This window comes from Syngnathus acus, chromosome 17 (genome assembly GCF_901709675.1).
Source record: "Syngnathus acus chromosome 17, fSynAcu1.2, whole genome shotgun sequence".
Classification (NCBI taxonomy): Eukaryota; Metazoa; Chordata; class Actinopteri; order Syngnathiformes; family Syngnathidae; genus Syngnathus; species Syngnathus acus.
In genome coordinates, this window is record NC_051102.1 from 783,873 (window position 1) to 803,817 (window position 19,945).

The following is a 19,945-nucleotide window of genomic DNA, read 5'->3' on the forward strand; positions in this document are numbered from 1 at the left end:
TCTCACAATGTGTATTATGGTTGTTTGTGGTGGTGTAGAACGGTACTCTGTTTAATTGAAAGCCGCTTCTAAAATTTTTGTTACATTTAACAAGAAACCTGCACTCCATTCACTGCATTTGGAGTATGTAAGAAATAAATTCTCTGCTCGTGGTCAAATTGTTTGTATTTAAGTTTTAAGATTATAAAATTGAGATTGTTTATAGCTTCGGTAACCAATCTGGACAAATACTATGATAATAAAAGTAATGATAACGTTCCACATTGTGCAATGCTGTATTTTTCTCTAAAGGTTCTAAATGAAGCTCTTGGGTATATCACGTATGCAATCGTTTACGAGTAAATTCGTCTCGAGCCCCTCCACCCACCTCCTTGGGAGGTACCCTCCTCATATGTATCAATTGAGAGGGGAGGGGCTGAAGGAGGGGCTCCAGTCCATTCCCTCCGTGGGCAGTTAACTTTCCACTGCTTCTCTCAAAGAAACAATTCAAGGATGTCTCAGTGAACGACGGATCGCGATTCAAGATTGCTAGGACGTTAATACCATTATTATTCACTATACTTCTCGCGAGCAAGACTATTTCTCTTTAGGATAAGGATAATACGACAAAAAGCATTCCCAGTGATTTGCAATACGAAACAACTCTTTAAATGCAACGCTGTTTGATTTATGAGAAAAGTATGGCAGCCGAGACGAAGAACGGCGGAACATCTCTGAGCAACTGTAAAGACCACAGCAGGAGAAAATTACTTGTCGGAGTGGACCTCTTCTGTCTCTTTTTAGGTAAGGCCCTAAATGCACGTTTGGGGGGAAAAAAATGTCTTACCTGAAGAAACGCTGCCTGTTGCATGATCTGTTCCGTAACAAAACGCTCGATTTTAATTAGAAAATTGCAGTTTGTTACAGTCACCACATTGTATAGGTCATTTTACAGCCGTTTATTTTCAAAGTGATTTTTGTCTTTTTTGTTTTTGAGCGTTAAGTACTGAATTAATTTGGTTGAATTGCAGTCCCTTGTAACACGGTCAATTGCAGTTAACTGCCATTACCTACACGAATCTGCCTTTCTAAAAAGCAAAACATTGTTTCTCAATGTTAATTCGTCAACTGCAATGCATAAAAAAAGAAAATGATGTTTTCTTATTGTTGATATAGTGTTTTTAGAGTATTGATGTCACTGAATCCACCATCACTGTGATATCACATCTCCAAAATGAAATGATATTCATGAAGCAGTTTTGATTTTGTTTATTTCTGCACAGTACAACACACTTATTACAACTTGATTTCACATTTTGTTTTATATGACTTGTCATAAAGATAGTCTCTTTGAGCTACATATCTTTAATCTTTTATCTCTTTCAAATTGCGAGCAGACGGTAAAACACTTATTAGTTTTATTTAGTTTCTTCTAATCTGCACACACCTGAACGGTACCTCTGCTTTTACTCTTGAGATTTTCCAGAATGTCTCGCATTCCACAAGGTAGGAATTCTCTTGATGTGCACATCTGGCATTATATGTTGGTGTGTATTGTGGAGTAATTAAGGGAAATGGTGAAAGGGTCAGCCGTGCCCGTGCGTTTGAGTGCGCGCGCACGCGTGCGTCTGCGTGTCGGCTGGTATGTTTCTTAGCACTGGTTTTGATGTCAAACAGCTGCAAACACAGACTTAAGGCTGTCATTGTGGCTGAAAAACTTATATTCCCTCGGCAAGCCTCTTAAAGGTGTGTTCCTCTTCACGCCTACATTTTATCTATTTTTACACGTTTAATTTCTGACCCCAGGTCACCACATGTTTTGAATTTGATATTCTGCATAGCAGTGATTTTCAAGCCGAGGGTTGTGGACTGCTAGTCAAAAGACATGTTATAATGAGCTGATTGGTGCAATTTTGTGTTTGCTCAGATTGTGGTCAATGTAGTAATATAAGGGAAATATCTAATATTGTGACTCAGTTCATTTAGTCCCTGTGTTTATTTTTCTTGAAAATTAGTTGCACTAGTTTTTGGTGTATTAGGATAATTTGTAAATATTTTTGTCCCAGGTTGATGCCAATTGAGAACCCCCGTACAGTTAGATTTGTCTTAGGACAGGCCATATTCGACAGAAAGCTAAAACTGTTGAAACAGCATGGGAAGACGACGGTACAACTTTTGTTCAAACAATATTGTGATAGATTTACAGTAGAAACAATGTTGGTCTGTCTCCAGGGAGGGTAAATCCACATGATTTGTGCTGTGTGAGCGTACCTCCCCACAGAGAAGCTTGTCAACAAACCAGCAGTGTATTTTCTGGCGAGACATGTGGTTTAAAGGGCCACAACCACACGGAGGAAATGGTGGGCTAAAACTGGTAATCAGCGCTCCTTAAATTCTCACACTTTGGTTGTAGTTCAAGGAGCACTGTACTCCATAAAGATCATCCACTTATGCACACTAGTCATCAGTGGGTATGCGTTTTCTTTTTTTCAATTGCATTGGAGTTTCCCTCTGCGTCATACAATTGGACCTTGACAACTTTGCAAATGCGTATGTCAGGAACGAGGCATGACAGAACCCCCCCCACAAGGGACGGCTCCCGACGACCCAAAAACCCAACCTCCCACGGCGGCACGCGGGGGAGCAGCGCACTAGTCCAGACCACCCTACTGGGTTTCGGAATAGCTTGAACCGCGCACGGTGGCGACTGGGGAAACAACCGCACTCTGCGGCGACTTGGGGCACAGAACCGCAATCGGCGGCAACTCGGGGAAACAGAACCAGCGAAGTCCGATCGCGACAGCGGAGCCGGTCGCACCGGGAGGAACTCTGATGGCGGCCGCGAAGCCCATGGCGCTGGAACCTGCTCGGACGACGGACGTCGATCGGGCGTCGCGGACGGGAGCTGATGGCGGAAGGTCCAAGCGCTGGTCGCTGTGATGGTCGGAGCATTCTGTCAGGAACGGGGTGGAGGAATGGAGCGAGGACGACCAAGTGCAGCTTGGACCAGGGTTTATTGCAACAAACTCAAAAGACAAACCCGGCAAACTGACGTGACTAAACAACAAAACCAATAGGACTGATCGCCAAAACGTGAAACAAAAGACAGGAACCAAACAAACCGCGTGACAGTGAGACATGCATTGTCCACGTCTCATGCAATGCTCCGACGGCGAGTGACACGCAAACAGAACTTAAATACAACACAGGTAACGAGAGGCAGGTGCGTGTGATTACACTAATCAAGGGCACACAGGAAGGGAGGGGCGAGCACACAGACACAGAAACGATGACATCACAAAACTGTGGACGAGGCATGACAGCGTAATTCTTAAACCACGGAAAGTGTTGCACTAAATCTTAAAAGTCACAAAGTTTTTGAATATCAAATTGATGTCATTTTTTTTGTTAAAGGTACATGAGTAAAAACAAGTACCATATTTTTCCAACTGTAAGTCGTGTTTTTTTTCATAGTTTGGGTGGGGGGGCGACTTATACTGAGGAACGACTTATTTTTTTACAAATTTTCAAACTTAAAAAAAAAGTGAAACCGCGATAAACGAACCGAGATGTAGCAAGGGATTACTGTAGTTTGAACTGCAAGTTACGTCAGCGGTGCAGCGGTTGTTTACATACAGGACAAAGGATTCGATCACGGGATGACGAAAATGACGAAGGGCCCCACCCACGTACTACCGGCATCATTGTTTGTGCCTTCTTGTTTTTACTTTTTGTGTTGTTTACTTGTATGTATATTGTGTACTATGTCTTGTCACCGTGGGATAGTGGGAACGTAATTTCAATCTCTTTGTGTGTCTTGACATGTGAAGAAATTGACAATAAAGCAGACTTTGACTTTGATTAGCGGCTTTGTTTGTAAGTGACACGGAGGACGAAGAGTTTGAAGGATTTAATGATTTGGAGTGACACAGAAGGTTTGGAAAACTATTATGGCTTTTACGCACGTCCGGTCCAACTCTACGGAGCTCTCTTTCACCTCCGTGGATGGAAGTCGGGGTCCGGCGCTCGGCCGGGTGGCTGTTCAGGGACAGTGGATGGGGCTCGGACATGGCTTTTACGCACGCCCGGTCCTATTCTATGGAGCTCTCTTCCACCTCCGTGGCTGGAAGTGCCACCTCCGGGGATGGAAGTCCACTATTTATGTTATAGTTATTTGATACATTTTATTTCGTGTAGCAACTTGTATATGTTTTTATCGTTACAGTTCAGTAGTTGTTGGCTCGTTGAATTCTTGTTTTATTAAATAAAGAGCCGTTTACCAAACCCACGTCTTTCCTGGCACTTTGTTAACGCTACAATATTGTTATACACTAGATCTGTAGAATAACGACGAGGCTGACGTCAGCAGCGCACGCGCGGCGTTGTTGACAAAGGACGACGAATTTGATCGATGTATTTAATGATTTGGAGTGACACAGATGGTTTGATATTGTTGTTTATATGATAGTTATTTGATATATTTTATTTCGTGTAGCAACTTGTATATGTTTTTTATCGTTACAGTTCAGTAGTTGTTGGCTCGTTGAACTCTTGTTTTGTTAAATAAAGAGCCGTTTACCAAACCGACGTCTTTCCTGGTACAGTGGAGCCTCGTTTTTCGAACAAATCGGTATTCAAACAAAAAATTCGCGATTTTCTTTGCTTCGGATGTCGGACGAAATTCGGTTGTCGAACCTCACGAGATGAGCCGAGAGGACCCGCATGCCAACTGACTCCGTTTGTTATTACGTTCTCGTTACTCTGACGATTGCATCAACTCTAATCATGCCTCCAAAGGAAGCAAGTGGCAGCAGTAAAGCCATCCTAAAACATAAAGACGCTCCTAAAGCAATGAGACAGTGAGCGCCCGGCGCGCTGCGGTTGCGCGATCGGACCACTGCGCACTGAGATCCACTTAAATTTTGGAAAGTCCATTAGGACTTTAAAAATATTTTCTAAATTTTAGCGACAGCTCTATCACAATAATGCGACCAGCGCGGTATAGTTGCGCGGTCGGCGGCACGCTGTAGTTGCGTGATCGGACAAAATTAAGCTCCCTGCGCACTAAGGTCCACTTAAATTTTGGAAAGTACATCAGGACTTTAAAAATATTTTCTAAATTACAGCGACGGCTCTGTCACAATAATGCGACCAGGGCGGTGCAGTTGCGCGGCCGGCGACGTGCTACGGCGCTGCGCTGCAGTTGCGCGATCGGACAAAAATGCGCAAATGAAAAAAATGCTTAAAAAAAGCGCGTTTTTTGTTGTTGCTTGTAACGGATTAATTTTTTTCCATTATTTGTAATGGAAAACATGATTCGGAATTCGAACGATTCATTTCTCGAGCAGCCTTCTGGAACGGATTGTGGTCGAAAACCGAGGCTCCACTGTACTTTGTTAATGCTACAATATAGTTATATACTAATCTGTGGAATAACGACGAGGCTGATGTCAGCGGCGCACGCGCGGCGTTGTTGACAAAGGACGAGGAATTTGATCGATGGATTTAATGATTTGGAGTGACAGATGGTTTGATAATATTGTTGCTCACATGATAGTTATCTGATATATACTTTACATATCGTTATATGGGTCTGTGGATAATTTAGAATATTTAGACGTCAGTGGCGCGGCGCATACGCGGCATCGTTTCCATAAAGGACGATCGACGGATTTAATGAATTGGAGTGAGATAGTTTGATAAACGTGTTATTTATGTTATAGCTATTTGAATAACTCTGAATATTACGTCAGGCCCGTTCTCAGCTCTTCGTTTGTGTTTATGTCACGTTAGCATACCTATCGTTTAGCCTGTCGCTCGTTCATGTCTGTTCTTGGTGTTGGATTTTGTCGAATAAATTTCCCCCAAAATGTGACTAATACTCCGGAGCAACTTATATATGTTTTTTTTTCACTTTATTGTGCATTTTATGGCTAATGCGACGTATATTCCGTAACGCCTTTTAGTCTGAAAAATACGGCAATAGAATGTTTTTTGTTTAAGGAGGCTGGAACGTATTAATGGCATTTCCATACATCTCAATGGGGAAAGGAGATTTGAGTTGGTCACACACATTCACCAAAGCTATTTTTATATGATGGCATGATAAAATTGACTTTAAGCAAGGGCGTTAGGAATTAGAGAGAGAAAAATGTCACAGAAAGAAAATTTGCATCAAAATACATCTGTCAAGAAAATCTCAGTGTGCATTGAATGCAAATAAATCAGGCTTTTACTGTGGCACAGATTAGCTGCGAGTTTAGACGGACAGCGAGCAGGTTGTGTGGTGTAAAAACAACTACTACATGTGTGAGGGTGTGCGTGTGTATACCACAAGTGCCTCAGACATGTACACATTTCTGTTCCAGACAGTGAGGAATCCCTCAGCATGGAAAATGTGTGTCTATTTATTTGAATAGTCACACCTCTTGGTATTTTGGCAAATCCTTTCAAATATGTAGCTACATGGCACAGGACAAACATGAAAATGTGAGACATGAGAACTGGTGTACAGGTTTTTGATGAGGACATTGTGCCTCATTTTGTTTATTTATATCCGAAAATAATTGAAATGGCACTTGATGTTAAGCGCAGACCAGACAACGTTGGCTTGTCTGTGCTAATGCAAAAAACCTGTTCGCTAACTGTTGTTTTAGCTGGCAGGACGAGGACACAGCCCCCACCACCCCCTTCTCACCCCTGGGCTTTCAAAGTGGGAAGGGGGTAAAGGGAAAATCCCAAGATGCTGCATTTACTGCTGATGTTGCACTGTTTAGATGGATGGAGAGTTTACAGAGTTGAGAAAAATCCCCACATGAGTGTCTGGAAAACAGAAGCTGACACGGTCTTGGTGGGATTGGGTTTTTAGTTCTTGACCTCATTTAGGTCTTTCAAAAGCTTTCGACGACAACCAATAATGTCATCCATCTATTTGACGATACTTTCCCTGGGTGGCCTTGTGGTTTGTGTTCAGTGGTTTTTGCATCTTGAATCCAACCCCCGAGAGACGCTCACAAAGATATCAAGATCAGATTGTTGGTTAATGTTCGGTTGAGATCTGATTGAACATCTAAGGCTGAGTACACTTGTGTGTATTTGTACAGTTCCGTAAATTCAAAAGATGAAGCTGATTTGGTTGAGAATGGTTGAAGCTCCCTGTTGAATTTGTTTGAGGAATGTGAAGGAAAACAAAAATGTTCATCTCAATAAATGAGGGAAGGCCAGCGTTGTGCAGTTCCCATCAGCCGCAACCGCAAGCCGGGTGGAACTTCAAAAGCCCACTCAGCTGTTTGTGTGTGTGGATGTTAAGGGGCTCAGAAACTCAATTGCGTATTGGGTTTTGTTTAACGAAATCGCACCCTCCCCACTCCACCTTCAGCCACAGGCTACGCTGACCTCTCCACCCGAGTGCTTTTAACCTTCTCAGACGAGCTCGATGAATTATTCAAAGAGTGACTTGAAAGCATCAGTGTCAAGCTAAAGACCTCTTTGAAGAGATTTGAACGTGTTTTCCAAATTTTGTCTGCCTCTCTTGTGGGAAAAGTCCTCACTCAGGTTTCAAAAATTGCTCCACTGCTGTCTTTCGGTAACTTGAAGGAGGGGGAAAAAACCTGCTGCCCAATTCCCAAGTGCTCTGTTTGTTGTCACCAGATAAATCTCTTGGCTACTTCAACTTGTTAAAGACACTAAATGAATTAGACACTTCACGGCCATCTTTAAAGGGGACATTTTCAAGTGTCTGCCAAAAGTGGAGAAGTGTTTTGCTCTGGTCATGGAGCAGCAAGTTTTTTTTTTTTTCTTTGTGTCAACCTGAGCTGAGCTGCACAATGATGTAGGTTTTTTTTCAACCTTAAGATATTTTCATTGTCCTATATCAGGGGTAGCCAACCCGCGGCTTGCGAGCCGCATGCGGCTCTTTGGCTGGTTCCATGCAGCTCTTTTACGTTCATATCAACATTTGTGTTTATTTTTTGTGCGTATTTGCTTCGCTTGAGTTCAATATGGTATTTTGGTCAAACGCGCATGCGCGTGAGGTAAAATTCCGCAAAGGAGGAGGGACAAACCCATTTGAGGAGTGTCAATTTCGCTCTAAAAATGGCAAGGAAAAAATGCACAGCTAATCGAATATATGAGGATGAACACAGGACGTTTTTAACAGAGTTAAAGTTGTTTTTTGTTGAACGCAATGGCAAGCCATTCTGCCTGATATGTCGGACGTCATTAGCGCATTTAAAAGCTTCAAATGTTCAGCGCCACTTCAGCTCACTTCATGCCAATATCGATAAGGACTTTCCAAAAGGGACTGAATTTCGCAAGCACAAGTTTGGACACTTTGAAAAGTCAGGCAGAAAAATAGGTACAGTTTTTCAAAAAAAATTACGAAGCACTCAGAGACTGTCACGCTTGCATTGTTTCAACTGGCTTGGAACATTGCACGGGCTAAAAAGCCATACAATGAAGTGGAGTTTGTTAAAAAATGCCTCAGTGACGTTATTGAAATCTTGTCTCCTGAAAACGACAAACTAAAACGAATGGTCTGTCCCGCCACACATAGTAAGTGAAAAAACCTATGTTTTTGTTTGTGGAATTTGTTGAACTGAGAGTTTGTCTGTGTGAGACAATGCACACAATGTTCATTGTTGAAAATGTGGTCTTTGGTCTGTGGTTTTAGTACTGTAGGAGTCAATTTGTCATTATCATGTTGGTGCGTGACATGATAATGTCACACAATAAATTTGGCTGAGCAGAGGTGTGTGTGTGTGTGTGTGTGTGTGTGTGTGTGTGTGTGTGTGTGTGTGTGTGTGTGTGTGTGTGTGTGTGTGTGTGTGTGTGTGTGTGTGTGTGTGTGCGCGCGCGCGCGCGTGTGTGCGTGTGTGCGTGTGTGTGTGTGTGTGGGGGGGGGGGAATGTTCATGTGTGCTCATGTGTATGATGTGGCTCTTTGCGATGACACAGTAAAAAATGTGGCTCTTAGTCTCTGACTGGTTGGCCACCCCTGTCCTATATGATAAATTTTGAAAATAGTATCTCCTACCTTACATGTTTTTCTTCTCAGTGTTTTTTGAATGATGTACTGATGCAGCTGTTCACTGTGTTGTTTGTCCAACTGCGCAGTGATACTTGTTGCTGTGTTTTTGCACAAATCACCCTTGCCGCCTTACCAGAGAGGATTCTTCTGCAATGACAACAGCATCAGTCTTCACTATAAGAGCAGCACAGTGTCCAACACAGTGCTCACAGCAGTGGGCGTCACTGTGCCTGTGCTCTCAGTAAGTTGTGTTGAGGTGCAGCGGCAGAATGTGGAAGAACATGCATCGGAATGCTCTCAGTTCAAAACGTTGGCTCGTCTCAATAAATCCTTACTCACATTGACATCATACTTTAGTAATGTTGTCTAAAAATAGAGAACATGGCTGGTATGATACATTGTATGCCTGGTATGATGCTTTAAAGTAAATCAGGACTCTAATTATTAGAACTATAATATCGTAACCAATTACTATATTAAAACAGTTTTTATTTAGTGAGTTATCTATGCAATTTATGTATTCTTGGAAGGAATTTAAATTAACACCTGTAATTAATGGTTGATTCAAAAAAAAAGTCCAGCTCAAAAGCAAAATTCCTAATTCATTCTAACAAAGATGTATAGATGAGCCACAAAATGGATTGAGTTAGTACAGATGCTGTTCTTCGGTTGCCTCCCGCTCGTGCCTATGACCTCTATAATGTGCATATCATTAACCCAGCTCCTCCATCTCCCCCCCACACCTTCATCCCCCCACCCTCTGCTTTCTCCACGTGTTGCTCACTGCATCTTCACGATAGCCGGCCTGCCTTTCTTGGTCATTGAGACCAGCGCTGTTCAGCCTTACCGTAGAGGCTTTTACTGCGACGATGAGTCCATCACGTACCCGGCCAAAAATGGAGACACCATTAGCGACGGTGTGCTTAGTGCTGCTGGCATTCTTATCACCATCCTCTCTGTAAGTCCCCCCCCCCCCCCACTCACTAATGCCATTATCACCATCATCTCTCAGCCACCCTCACTGCTACTAGCAGCACCTACTGACATGTTGTGTTTATTGCATTTTTGTCTTAGAAGTTTTTTTGTCATGATATTCAAATGTTTTTATATGAAAAGCTGTTTTTGGGAAACGCAGGCACATTCGCAACACATCTAATGTCAGGAGAAAAATAATTAACTATATAATAATTAAATATATACATTTTGGACATCACATAAAATGAAATAATCACAAGAGTCTCAAGAGAAAAGAGAAAAATAATTAAATATATAATAATTAAATATATACATTTCTGACATCACAACAAATGAAATAATCACAAGAGTCTCAAAAGACTTCAGAAGCACACAGTTCACAAAAACTCAATGTCATCCCTGGGCTGACACATCCCACCCAGAAAGAAAACACATTTAGGTTGACGTCTGGAATTGTAGCAAACAACACAAAAAGGAGCAGCCGATATCTTTCCTAACATATTGTACCTTTTTTATGTGATCTGACCTTCCTTTGTGCTGGCTAAAGCAGGAAGCCACAATTTTTAAGTCACTTGTCGTATTCACTCCAGATGGCCAGAGGCCACATCCTTCATAAATATGTGCACGTCATTTTTTACAAAGGAAAAAAAACAGGATCTTTTTAGATAAGCCTCAAATTAGCATCTCGCCCCAGTGATTGTCTTTGCGGTTTCAGCGGCATATTCATTACTCGCTCAAGGATCGGGCTCTAAAGGCTTAGATGGTGTGAACTGTTGCGTCTCCCCCCTCAGCAAAGTGTTTCCCAGAATGGGGCCTATTTCTGCGCCCTCTTCAAAAATGTCTGATGAAACGTAGATCCTGACATGAAAACACCCCGACATGCCTCGTGAAACCAGAGCTCTTCTCGAAAGACGGGAAAAACAATCGTGGCCCCAGACGTGCGCCTGCTGGAGTCAGCCCTCCAAAATCCTTCTTAGCTCAGCATTTCTGATGATTAGAAGCAGCGGTGCCTCCCCCACTGCCTCCCATCTTTCCCTCCCACTCTACTGCTCAGTCCTCCTTAAACTTCCTTCCTTACTCCCTGTTGTTTGTATTATTTTTTCCCCCCCTCCTTTCACATTCTCCTGTCTCCTTCCCTATCGTTCAGACCTTTAATCTCAAAACATCGCGCCAAGACTTTCACTTGTGTGACTGGAAGACAACAACATCCGCGTGGGCCTGAGAAAGGGTTCCTGAGCGTGAACAGCTGTTGTGAGTTAACGCTACCCCCCACCCCAATCTGACTCACATGTCTATCGTCAGTCCTAGACGTGGGTTTATTTACATTTGTTCAAACGTTATAGGTTCACGTAGGTATGCCCCCTGCGTTGTCAACGTGTTTTCTCAGGTTTAGAATTGCACAAATAAAAACACATTCAAACAGAAAGTTGCCGCTTTTAAGAAGTATAAGTTAGAATAGCAGGACAATCACAGTTGAACTCCAAAATTGAACAGATTCTTAATACTGGACAATTTTCTCTATAGGACTAGTAGAAGTGATCTATATTCCAATTTTTTTTTTTTTAAAAGTCAGCATTTCAAACATTCTTAACTGTAATCCAAGTATAAACAAATGTGCATCGTAAAACAAATAAGCACTCCTTATCTTCAATGACACTTGGTGCAATGTGAAGGATGTGTTCCACTCATCTGGAGTTGAAACAAATATCATTGGCAATAGCAAAACCATAAAACATTCAACCGTGACTATGACCTCACAACTGTCGCAACATCCCACAATATTCTAAGTGAGACAGTAGAAATAAAAATTGTGATCCCACTGCAGCAATTCTTTTTTTAATTTATACAAAGGGGATCTGTCACTCAATTTTGCCGTGTCCCATCAGATCATCATTGGGGAGAGCTACCGGATCTACTTCCTCAACGAGGGCTCCAAGTCATTTGTAGGGAATCCCTACATCTCCGCCCTGTACAAGCAGGTGGGCGTGTTTGTCTTTGGCTGCGCCATCAGTCAGTCTTTCACCGACATCGCCAAAGTGTCGGTGGGCCGCCTGCGCCCGCATTTTCTCGACGTGTGCAAACCCGACTTCACCACTATCAACTGCTCCCTGGGCTACATCACCGACTACCAGTGTCAGGGGCCCGAGAGTAGAGTCCAAGAGGCCAGGTATTGTCATCATTACTAATAAGCAGGATGGACCAGAATGGTGAAATGACATTTTTATTGACTGAAACCAACTTACTTGTTTTCTCCTCAGGAAGTCTTTCTTTTCTGGACACGCCTCCTTTTCCATGTACACTATGCTTTATCTGGTGGTGAGTTACTATTTTGTTGAGTTGTTTCTCAATCGTCCTATTTGTGTATAGCAAGCTGTGGAAAAACATTCCAAATAAATAAGTGTTGAATTTGGTGATTTCCACAGTTTTACCTTCAGTCTCGTTTCTCCTGGCACGGAGCCCGGTTGCTGCGCCCTCTGACCCAGTTCACCCTCATCATGATGTCCTTCTACACCGGCCTGTCCCGCGTCTCTGATCACAAGCATCACCCCACTGACGTTTTGGCTGGTTTCGTTCAGGGTGCGCTGGTGGCCTACTGCATTGTGAGTGCCCCCACACCCAAAATAAATGTACATATGTACTATAAAATATGTATGTGTTTGTGCGAGTCCTGTCATCAGATAAGTAACTGAAATAGTAATCGGAAAAAGGTGAGACGACAACAAATCGAATTAATCGCCTCGTATTTTAATAATCAAGTAATGCATGATAAAGATAATGAGACAAAAATTACTGACTTGTTTTTTTTGCTCTCTAGGTGTTCTTCGTCTCAGATTTGTTCAAGGCCAAAGGGAGACGTTGCGCCTTATCTTTGACTCCTGTGAAGAAAGACCTTGTCCCTCCAGCAGACATCAGAGAGAGGAGCAATCATCTCATCATGGCATAGCAAGCCCTGCAAACTGTCCATTCAAAAATCACTATGACAGACACTGGCCCCGCAAACTGGGACTAAATGAACTCGAACAGTGTGTGGAGGAAGTAGAAGATTCCCTAAGATGAGAAAAGGCTGCAGGAAAAACACAAACGGAAACCTGCACGTGTTTGCTGGGTGTCACTGCAGAATTCCATGTTGCAAGAGAGAAGACTGATCAGCCTCCTTCTTTGTGAAAGACATCATCTTGGAGTTGGAGGCCTCCTCCCACTGTCAAGGTTGTTCCATGCGCACGGGGTGAGAAATAGCAGCTGCATCCAGCATGCAAGCAATTATCCTGCCACTCACTCGCTGTGTGGCCCATTCCAGTTTAAAAACAAATTCCTTGAGTTTAGGAAGGATGTTGCATTACTCTTTCTATTTTAATCGTCAATATGCAAATTGTAAAGGAACGTTTGATTTCTAGCAGTATGTTAGCTAAACACATTAACGGCCGTTACCACTTGAATGACCTGAAGTGAAGCTTTTGAAAAGCTTTGTAAACGTTTAGTGTAGATGTTTGTGATTTGTTATCAAAAGTGCACATGAGAGTGTGTGTGTGTGTGTGGGGGGCGCACATGTACATTAGATGTGGGTCTCATTCTGCTGGCTCGGATGAGTCCCCCAACTGAGCCATTTAATGAAAATGACTGTCTCTTACATATACCAGACGTCAGTGTGTGTGTGTGTGTGTGTGTGTGTGTGTGTGTGTGTGTGTGTGTGTGTGTGAGAGTGTGTGTGTGCGTGCGTGCGTGTGTGTGTGCGTGTGTGAGAATATTTGTGAGTGTGTCTGGATGCTTCCCTGTCTCCATATGGCGTCTATATGTGTTCTCACGTTTACAGCCTATGTGCCTCTCTGTCCAGCCAGAGACGGAATACCTGTTCGTGGAGACGTAGCACTGTGGAAAACAAACGTCACATGCCGCGCACGTACTAAAAGTGTTGCTAATCCGAGTGATGATTCACATCACTGACAAATCCTGTGACAATGTAATGTGTTTTATTTTACACAGGCATTTATGTACTCATTGACAGACGGGGTACTGTTTAGAACAGGTACCAAAGCACAACTTCACTAAACAAATAACTGAGTTTCTGCTTCCTATTGGATTGTTAAATTGGCTTTTTACACATTTAAACAGGTTTTCATGCAATTTTTTGTTGTTGTAATAGAAAATAAGACTTTTTTTTGACAACTTTGAACCACTGATTGAAAGCTTCATTTTACCAGTTCTATTTGTGATTGTCTTGAAGAGCTATAGTGCGTCAGAATTTTATGTTCAGTATGTTACATTGTATCAAAAGTGTTTGTAAGTGTGCCTGTTGTGGAAAATCATCACTAGGACTTTGTGTCTACACCTGTGTAAATGTTTGACATGCTGCTTGAAGAGGTGAGCGTCATTGTTAATAAAGAGGGCTTAAAAAAACTTCAGTACATTTGTGTTTAAAGTGCCGCACAGTATTTTTGTTTAAAGTGCCTCACAGTATTTTTGTATTGCCAACGTTCAATTGTTGTATGACACTACACGATGTAAAAGTGTCTTGAATAAAATACGCAAAAATCGAGCCGTTTTCATTATTTTTAACACGAGATTTCATAAGTGGAAACACAGAATGTTTGATTTTCATGCAGTAATTCAGTAGTGCACCAACTTTGCGTGTGATGGAGAGATCTGGGCGTGGGTCAATGGTCAACTTCCATGCTCAGCTTCCTGTGGGGAAATAGTGCACATTCCAGACTATAACCCCTCTCCCCAATGGCACTCTGGAATAATATAGACTTTGCATAGCTATGGCGGGGTGGCTGTGCACATTTACTTTGGAGAATAGTGTACATACTAACGTGGTTCACACGCAGGAGATCCCTTAAGGTTCTAACTAGGTCTTATGTCCCCGCACGACGTGTCGGTTCGAAAAACCTGGCAAGCTCATTCTTCACGTTACTTAGAAGTAGGTTAGTGTTACTTAGTTTAATAAGCTCCAAAATGTGTTTTGTGTGTTGTGGTTTAACCTATTTGAGGTGAGAGATGACCTGTATTGGAGCGCATTAGCATGTAAGCATGCACTGTGCGCTTGAGTGGACACATTCTGCTGTCACATCCTCTGAAATTAAAGCTTGAATTTTGACAGCATGTCCACAAAGATATGCTGTGACATTTGCTTTGTTCAGTGTGTGAGAAGACAAATAAGTTGAGATGACAAAGAAAGACGAAAGAAGAATCCTTCCCGGATTGCAGGAAGGCAGCCTTCAACGGCAGGGGTGCTCTGCCTCACCTGTCATCAACATGTAAAAAAAAAACAATGATAACATGAAAATTTCATGTTATCATTGGGTTTTCTTTTTTTCATGATGAAATGAATATTAATATTTAGTAATATTTATACATGACTAATTTCGAACATAATTAAAATCGCAGAAATTGCATATTTCTTGTTCAAATACAAAGGTGAAACGCTTCGTTTTGCAGATTGGACATAACACCCACAGTAAAAAGGCACTGGCTGAGGCAGATAGTACTCTGCCGCACTGAAGGGCGGCGTACGTGAGCCAACGGGTGACTAATGCTTCCCAATTTGTTTTGCTGTAGAGGTAGACACAACTGATGTCACAAAGCACAGATCTGTTATTTTGCAGTATTTAATGACGTGAGTGATGATAGACGAGCCCCTGCTGTAGCTACCTACGTATGTCTTGGGAGTGTTGGAGAAATACAGCTGTTGTGAAAAGTTAGTAGCTCAAACATATGATGGAGCTGCTGTGATAGCATCGGGCCAAAATTGAAGAAAAGGTGCCTAAACTGAAGGAAAATAAAGAGGACTACGGTAAAGGCAAGACTACAAACAGTGTGCGCGCATGCGTGTTGTATTCTCTATGAATGGCCACAGCCTGACATGTTTGTGAACCACCTCTGACCATTTAGCCATCACTGTAGCAAGATTTCCTTAAAGATACTCTCCAGACGCAAGTAACAGTAAACGCGACTGCATGCGCCGAGTAGTTTAACCAGTTGATGATGCGTGCAATCTTCCGCTTTTGCATATATTCAGCTGAGCCCGATTTTCCTTTGGCAATGCAAAAAGGCTTTCTTGAACTTAACAGGATGCTTTTTCATGTGGTTGGAGGGGAAAACTGTTGTTGTGTTCCCACTAGTTTAAAAGCTATTAATTATCCAGTGTGATTTACACAGCCCTCTCATGAACTTTTTTACACTCACGCATACACACAAAAATGCGTTGTGAGCACCACAAGTATTTAGATGACTAAACTTTTTGAATTTGTCACCAAACAAACTCATTGCACTTTATTGTTTTTCCAGAACTGAGGGCTTACTTTCGACATGTTGAAAATGATCAAATTGTGTCTGGAACTCACTTTGGATTGATAAAATAACTTTTTTCTGAAGGTTTGGGTTATCTGCTCTTGGAGTCAATTTGAAGCCAGTCACAGGGTTTATATCACGTGACATTATTGGCCGACGGCATGAGGCCATTTGTTTTCTCCCTGACGGATGGATGAGTGGGTGGGTAAGATGGATGCTGAGTGGAAGTGGGACACACCCACCCGATGCCTTTACTGATAAGTGACCTCATTACAGCTCCACTGGGCTTATTTTGCTCCTTCACAGAGTACTACGATGATGGCTGGCTCCCATTGAGAGCTTTACTCTTAAGCCGCGCCAAGCTCTGCCACTTTCTCGAGGTTCTTTTTAATCCATCATGCTGCAGGATTTGCAACTTGAGTGCAGCACTATATTGCACTGAGGGCTGTTTGTAGTATCTAATGAGGCAGTGTTTGCCAACCTGAACTGAGCTAAGGCAAACATTTTAGAATTGTCACGGATCGGATGGAGCAGAGCGACCAAGTGCAGCTTGGATCACACATAACCAAACAATGGGGGACGAGACCTGACAGTACCCCCCCCCCACAAGGGACGGATCCCGACGTCCCAAAAAACCGAAACCCCCACGTGGCGAGTGGGGGGGGGGAAGCGCACCAGGCCAAATGACTTCACTGGCCATGGCAAAGTCCTAACCGCGCTCGGCGGCAACTCTGGGGACATGAAACGCAATCGGCGGCAACTCAGGGGACATGAAACGCAATCGGCGGCAAGTTGGGGACATGAACCGCTATCGGCGGCAACTTGAGGACATAAACCGCAATCGGCGGCAACTTGGGGACATGAACCGCGATCGGCGGCAACTCGGGGAGACATGAACCGCAATCGGCGGCAACTCGGGGGGACATGAACCGCAATCGGCGGCAACTCGGGGGGACATGAACCACAATCGGCAGCATACGAAAAGTCAGCGCCGCAATCGGCGGCGTTTGGAAGTCCGGACCGCGATCAGTGGCATTCGGAAGGCGGAGCTGTGGCAGCAGCAAGAGCCACCACCCGCCGCAGCAGTGGGAGTGGGGCCAAGGACGATCGCGGGTCCGGCGCAGCTGGCTTGAAATCTGGTGACGCCCGCGGGTCCTGCGACGCTGGGGTGGAGCCCGATGGCGGCCAGGAGTCTGATGGCGCCGGGAAGCACTCCGATGGCGGCCGTGGGTCCGGCGTCGCTGGAGTGAAGTCCGATGGCGGCCGCGAAGCCCATGGCGCTGGAACATGCTCGGCCGACGGACGTGAATCGGGCGTTGCAGCGGGAGCTGATGGAGGAGGTTGGTCCAGGCGCTGGTCGCTGAAGTGGTCGGATCATTCTGTCACGGATCGGATGGAGCAGGGCGACCAAGTGCAGCTCGGACCAGGGTTTATTGAAGGGAACGAATTAACAGAACCGGCAAACTGACGTGACTTGACAAAACAATAACTGAACTGACTAACCGAGACAAGAAAACAACAGGACATGACGACAACAGGACATTACGACAACAAACGTGACGACAATGATCCGACAGGACTTAAATACACGACAGGTAACAAGAGGCAGGTGGGAATGATCACACTGATCATGGGCACACAGGAGGGGAGGGGCGAGCACACAGGCACACGGACGGAAACTATGACAATATGCACATAACCAAACAACTGGGGACGAGACGTGACAAGAATAGGAAAATGGAAATCTCATGACACACGATGTACAGAAATGTGCATGTACTGTACTGAAATTTTGATTTTATCTCAATTTACTCAGACGTTAGAGAAAAATCTGGGCCTGTTTAGTACACTGGCCCTAAAACGCATATAACAAACAAAAAAAAGCAAACAAGAATAAAGGATTGCCAAAAATTATATTAAAACCGATTAAAACAACTACAAATCAAAAACGGCAAACAGAAAGCAAGCAAACAAGTAAAAGGAATTGCAAAAAAAAAACAAGCAAAAATTTTATCTTCTACAATTTCAATCAATTTTATAATAGTTTTCAATAATTTCAATTCATTTGAGTGACAACTTAGGTACATTCATAAACACATTAACTGTGGATATGTTCTGATTAAAACTGGGTCGTGTATTTCGGTTCTGAACAAATTTGTGTATCAGCTCTCATTAGATAAGAACAATTTTCTTGACTGGTAAATATACAAAAATGCATCCATAAAAGTTACAATGTGGTCGCTTCATCACCCCAAAAGCATTCATTTATCTCCATCTTCTTCTCTATCTTTCCTCCTCATCCTCCTTTGTGTCAGTGGAATGTAAACATGATGTGGGAGGCCATCTCTCTTCCATCTCAAGCTTGCTCAAAGCAAATTTGGGCTCACAGTGTTTAGAGTTTGGATTGCTATTGATGGTTTGTTGATGGTTTATGGTTCTTGTCAGCTTCCTGTTCTTAATTGCACCATTGCAAACATCGTGAGAATGTTGACGGCCCTTTGTATGCAAAGTTTTTTTTTTTTTTAAGCTCTACAGTGTTGTTTTTACATCAGTTCATCTTTAGACCTCTGAGGGTGAGAGACTTCCAGAGAAGTCAGGGCCTCAAATCTGATTACCCAGTGAAGAAATGTGAGACATGCTCAAATCTAGGCCACATAAATATTAGAATCTAATTTTCACAGGGCTTTTTCTTAATTTAGTCAGCTCTTGCACACATGATATTGTGTTACATGTTTACCCTCAGCATGCTCCCAGAATAACATCCCTCCCAAATTCCACAAGCTTTTTTTGTTTTTCCTGAGCTCAGAATGTGTCAAGACAAACTTTTTTTTCAGATCCTTACTTATTGACTTGGGAATGCACAAAAAAAGGAAGAACTCTTTGTGCTTGTCATGTAACAACCGCTCACATTAATGACTCCGAAAACCTTCAACACATTGTTGGATGTTTTTTTTCTGCAGACATTTAAATTTGCCTGTTTTTCTTTTTGTTATTTTTTGCTTTATTTATATTATTAATATTTACTATATTTATTAATATTTACTATATTTATTAATATTTACTATATTTATTAATATTTACTATTTTATTTATTTTATTTAATATTTTATTATTAATATTTACACCACATGGTCATTGTATTACATGATGCCACACAATCTGCTGCAATACATTATACAATAACATCAAACAGAAAGTCGGAATACCTATGTGAGCACATGGAAAAGATTCCTTCCACTCAAATTTGTCCAAACAAAAACCAAGTGCTGACTGTGAGGCAGACATGCTAACCACAACACCACCAGGCTGCCCATCACGACTATACAATCCATTAATCATGTTGTTTGACTGGGTGATTAAGAGTAAAAGCGCTTACAATATGCTGAAGGTAGAAAAACACTACACAGTGAAGCAAATTTATACAAGATACATCTTTGTCCACAGAGGGAAATTTTTCTTGGACATAATTTTGCATTTCTACTCATCATTTAAAATGTCAAACCCAAGGCCCGGGGGCCAGATACTGATTGATTGATTGATTGATTGATTGATTGATTGATTGATTGATTGATTGATTGGTTGATTGATTGATACTTTATTGATCCCCGGGGGGGGAATTCAGGTTCCCAGCAGCATTCATATCACAGAGTGGGTCTATAAAAGACACAGATGACAT

General features: G+C 42.6%; 1 protein-coding gene across 3 annotated transcripts; it reads left to right on the top strand.

Moving 5' to 3' along the window:
- Nucleotides 1-452: 452 nt before the first annotated feature.
- Nucleotides 453-13,025, top strand: LOC119137144 (phospholipid phosphatase 3-like). Of its 3 annotated transcripts, XM_037276220.1 has the most exons (7): nt 453-597; nt 680-783; nt 9,807-9,964; nt 11,868-12,148; nt 12,240-12,297; nt 12,405-12,581; nt 12,797-13,025. In XM_037276220.1, the coding sequence occupies exons 2-7, from the start codon at nt 681-683 to the stop codon at nt 12,923-12,925; spliced, it is 906 nt and encodes a 301-aa protein (XP_037132115.1). In that variant the 5' UTR covers nt 453-597; nt 680; the 3' UTR covers nt 12,926-13,025. The 3 variants fall into 3 exon arrangements, with proteins under 3 accessions (XP_037132115.1, XP_037132114.1, XP_037132113.1); XM_037276219.1 differs by lacking the exon at nt 9,807-9,964 and adding an exon at nt 9,093-9,247 and having other exon boundaries at nt 453-783; XM_037276218.1 differs by having other exon boundaries at nt 453-783.
- Nucleotides 13,026-19,945: the final 6,920 nt, after the last annotated feature.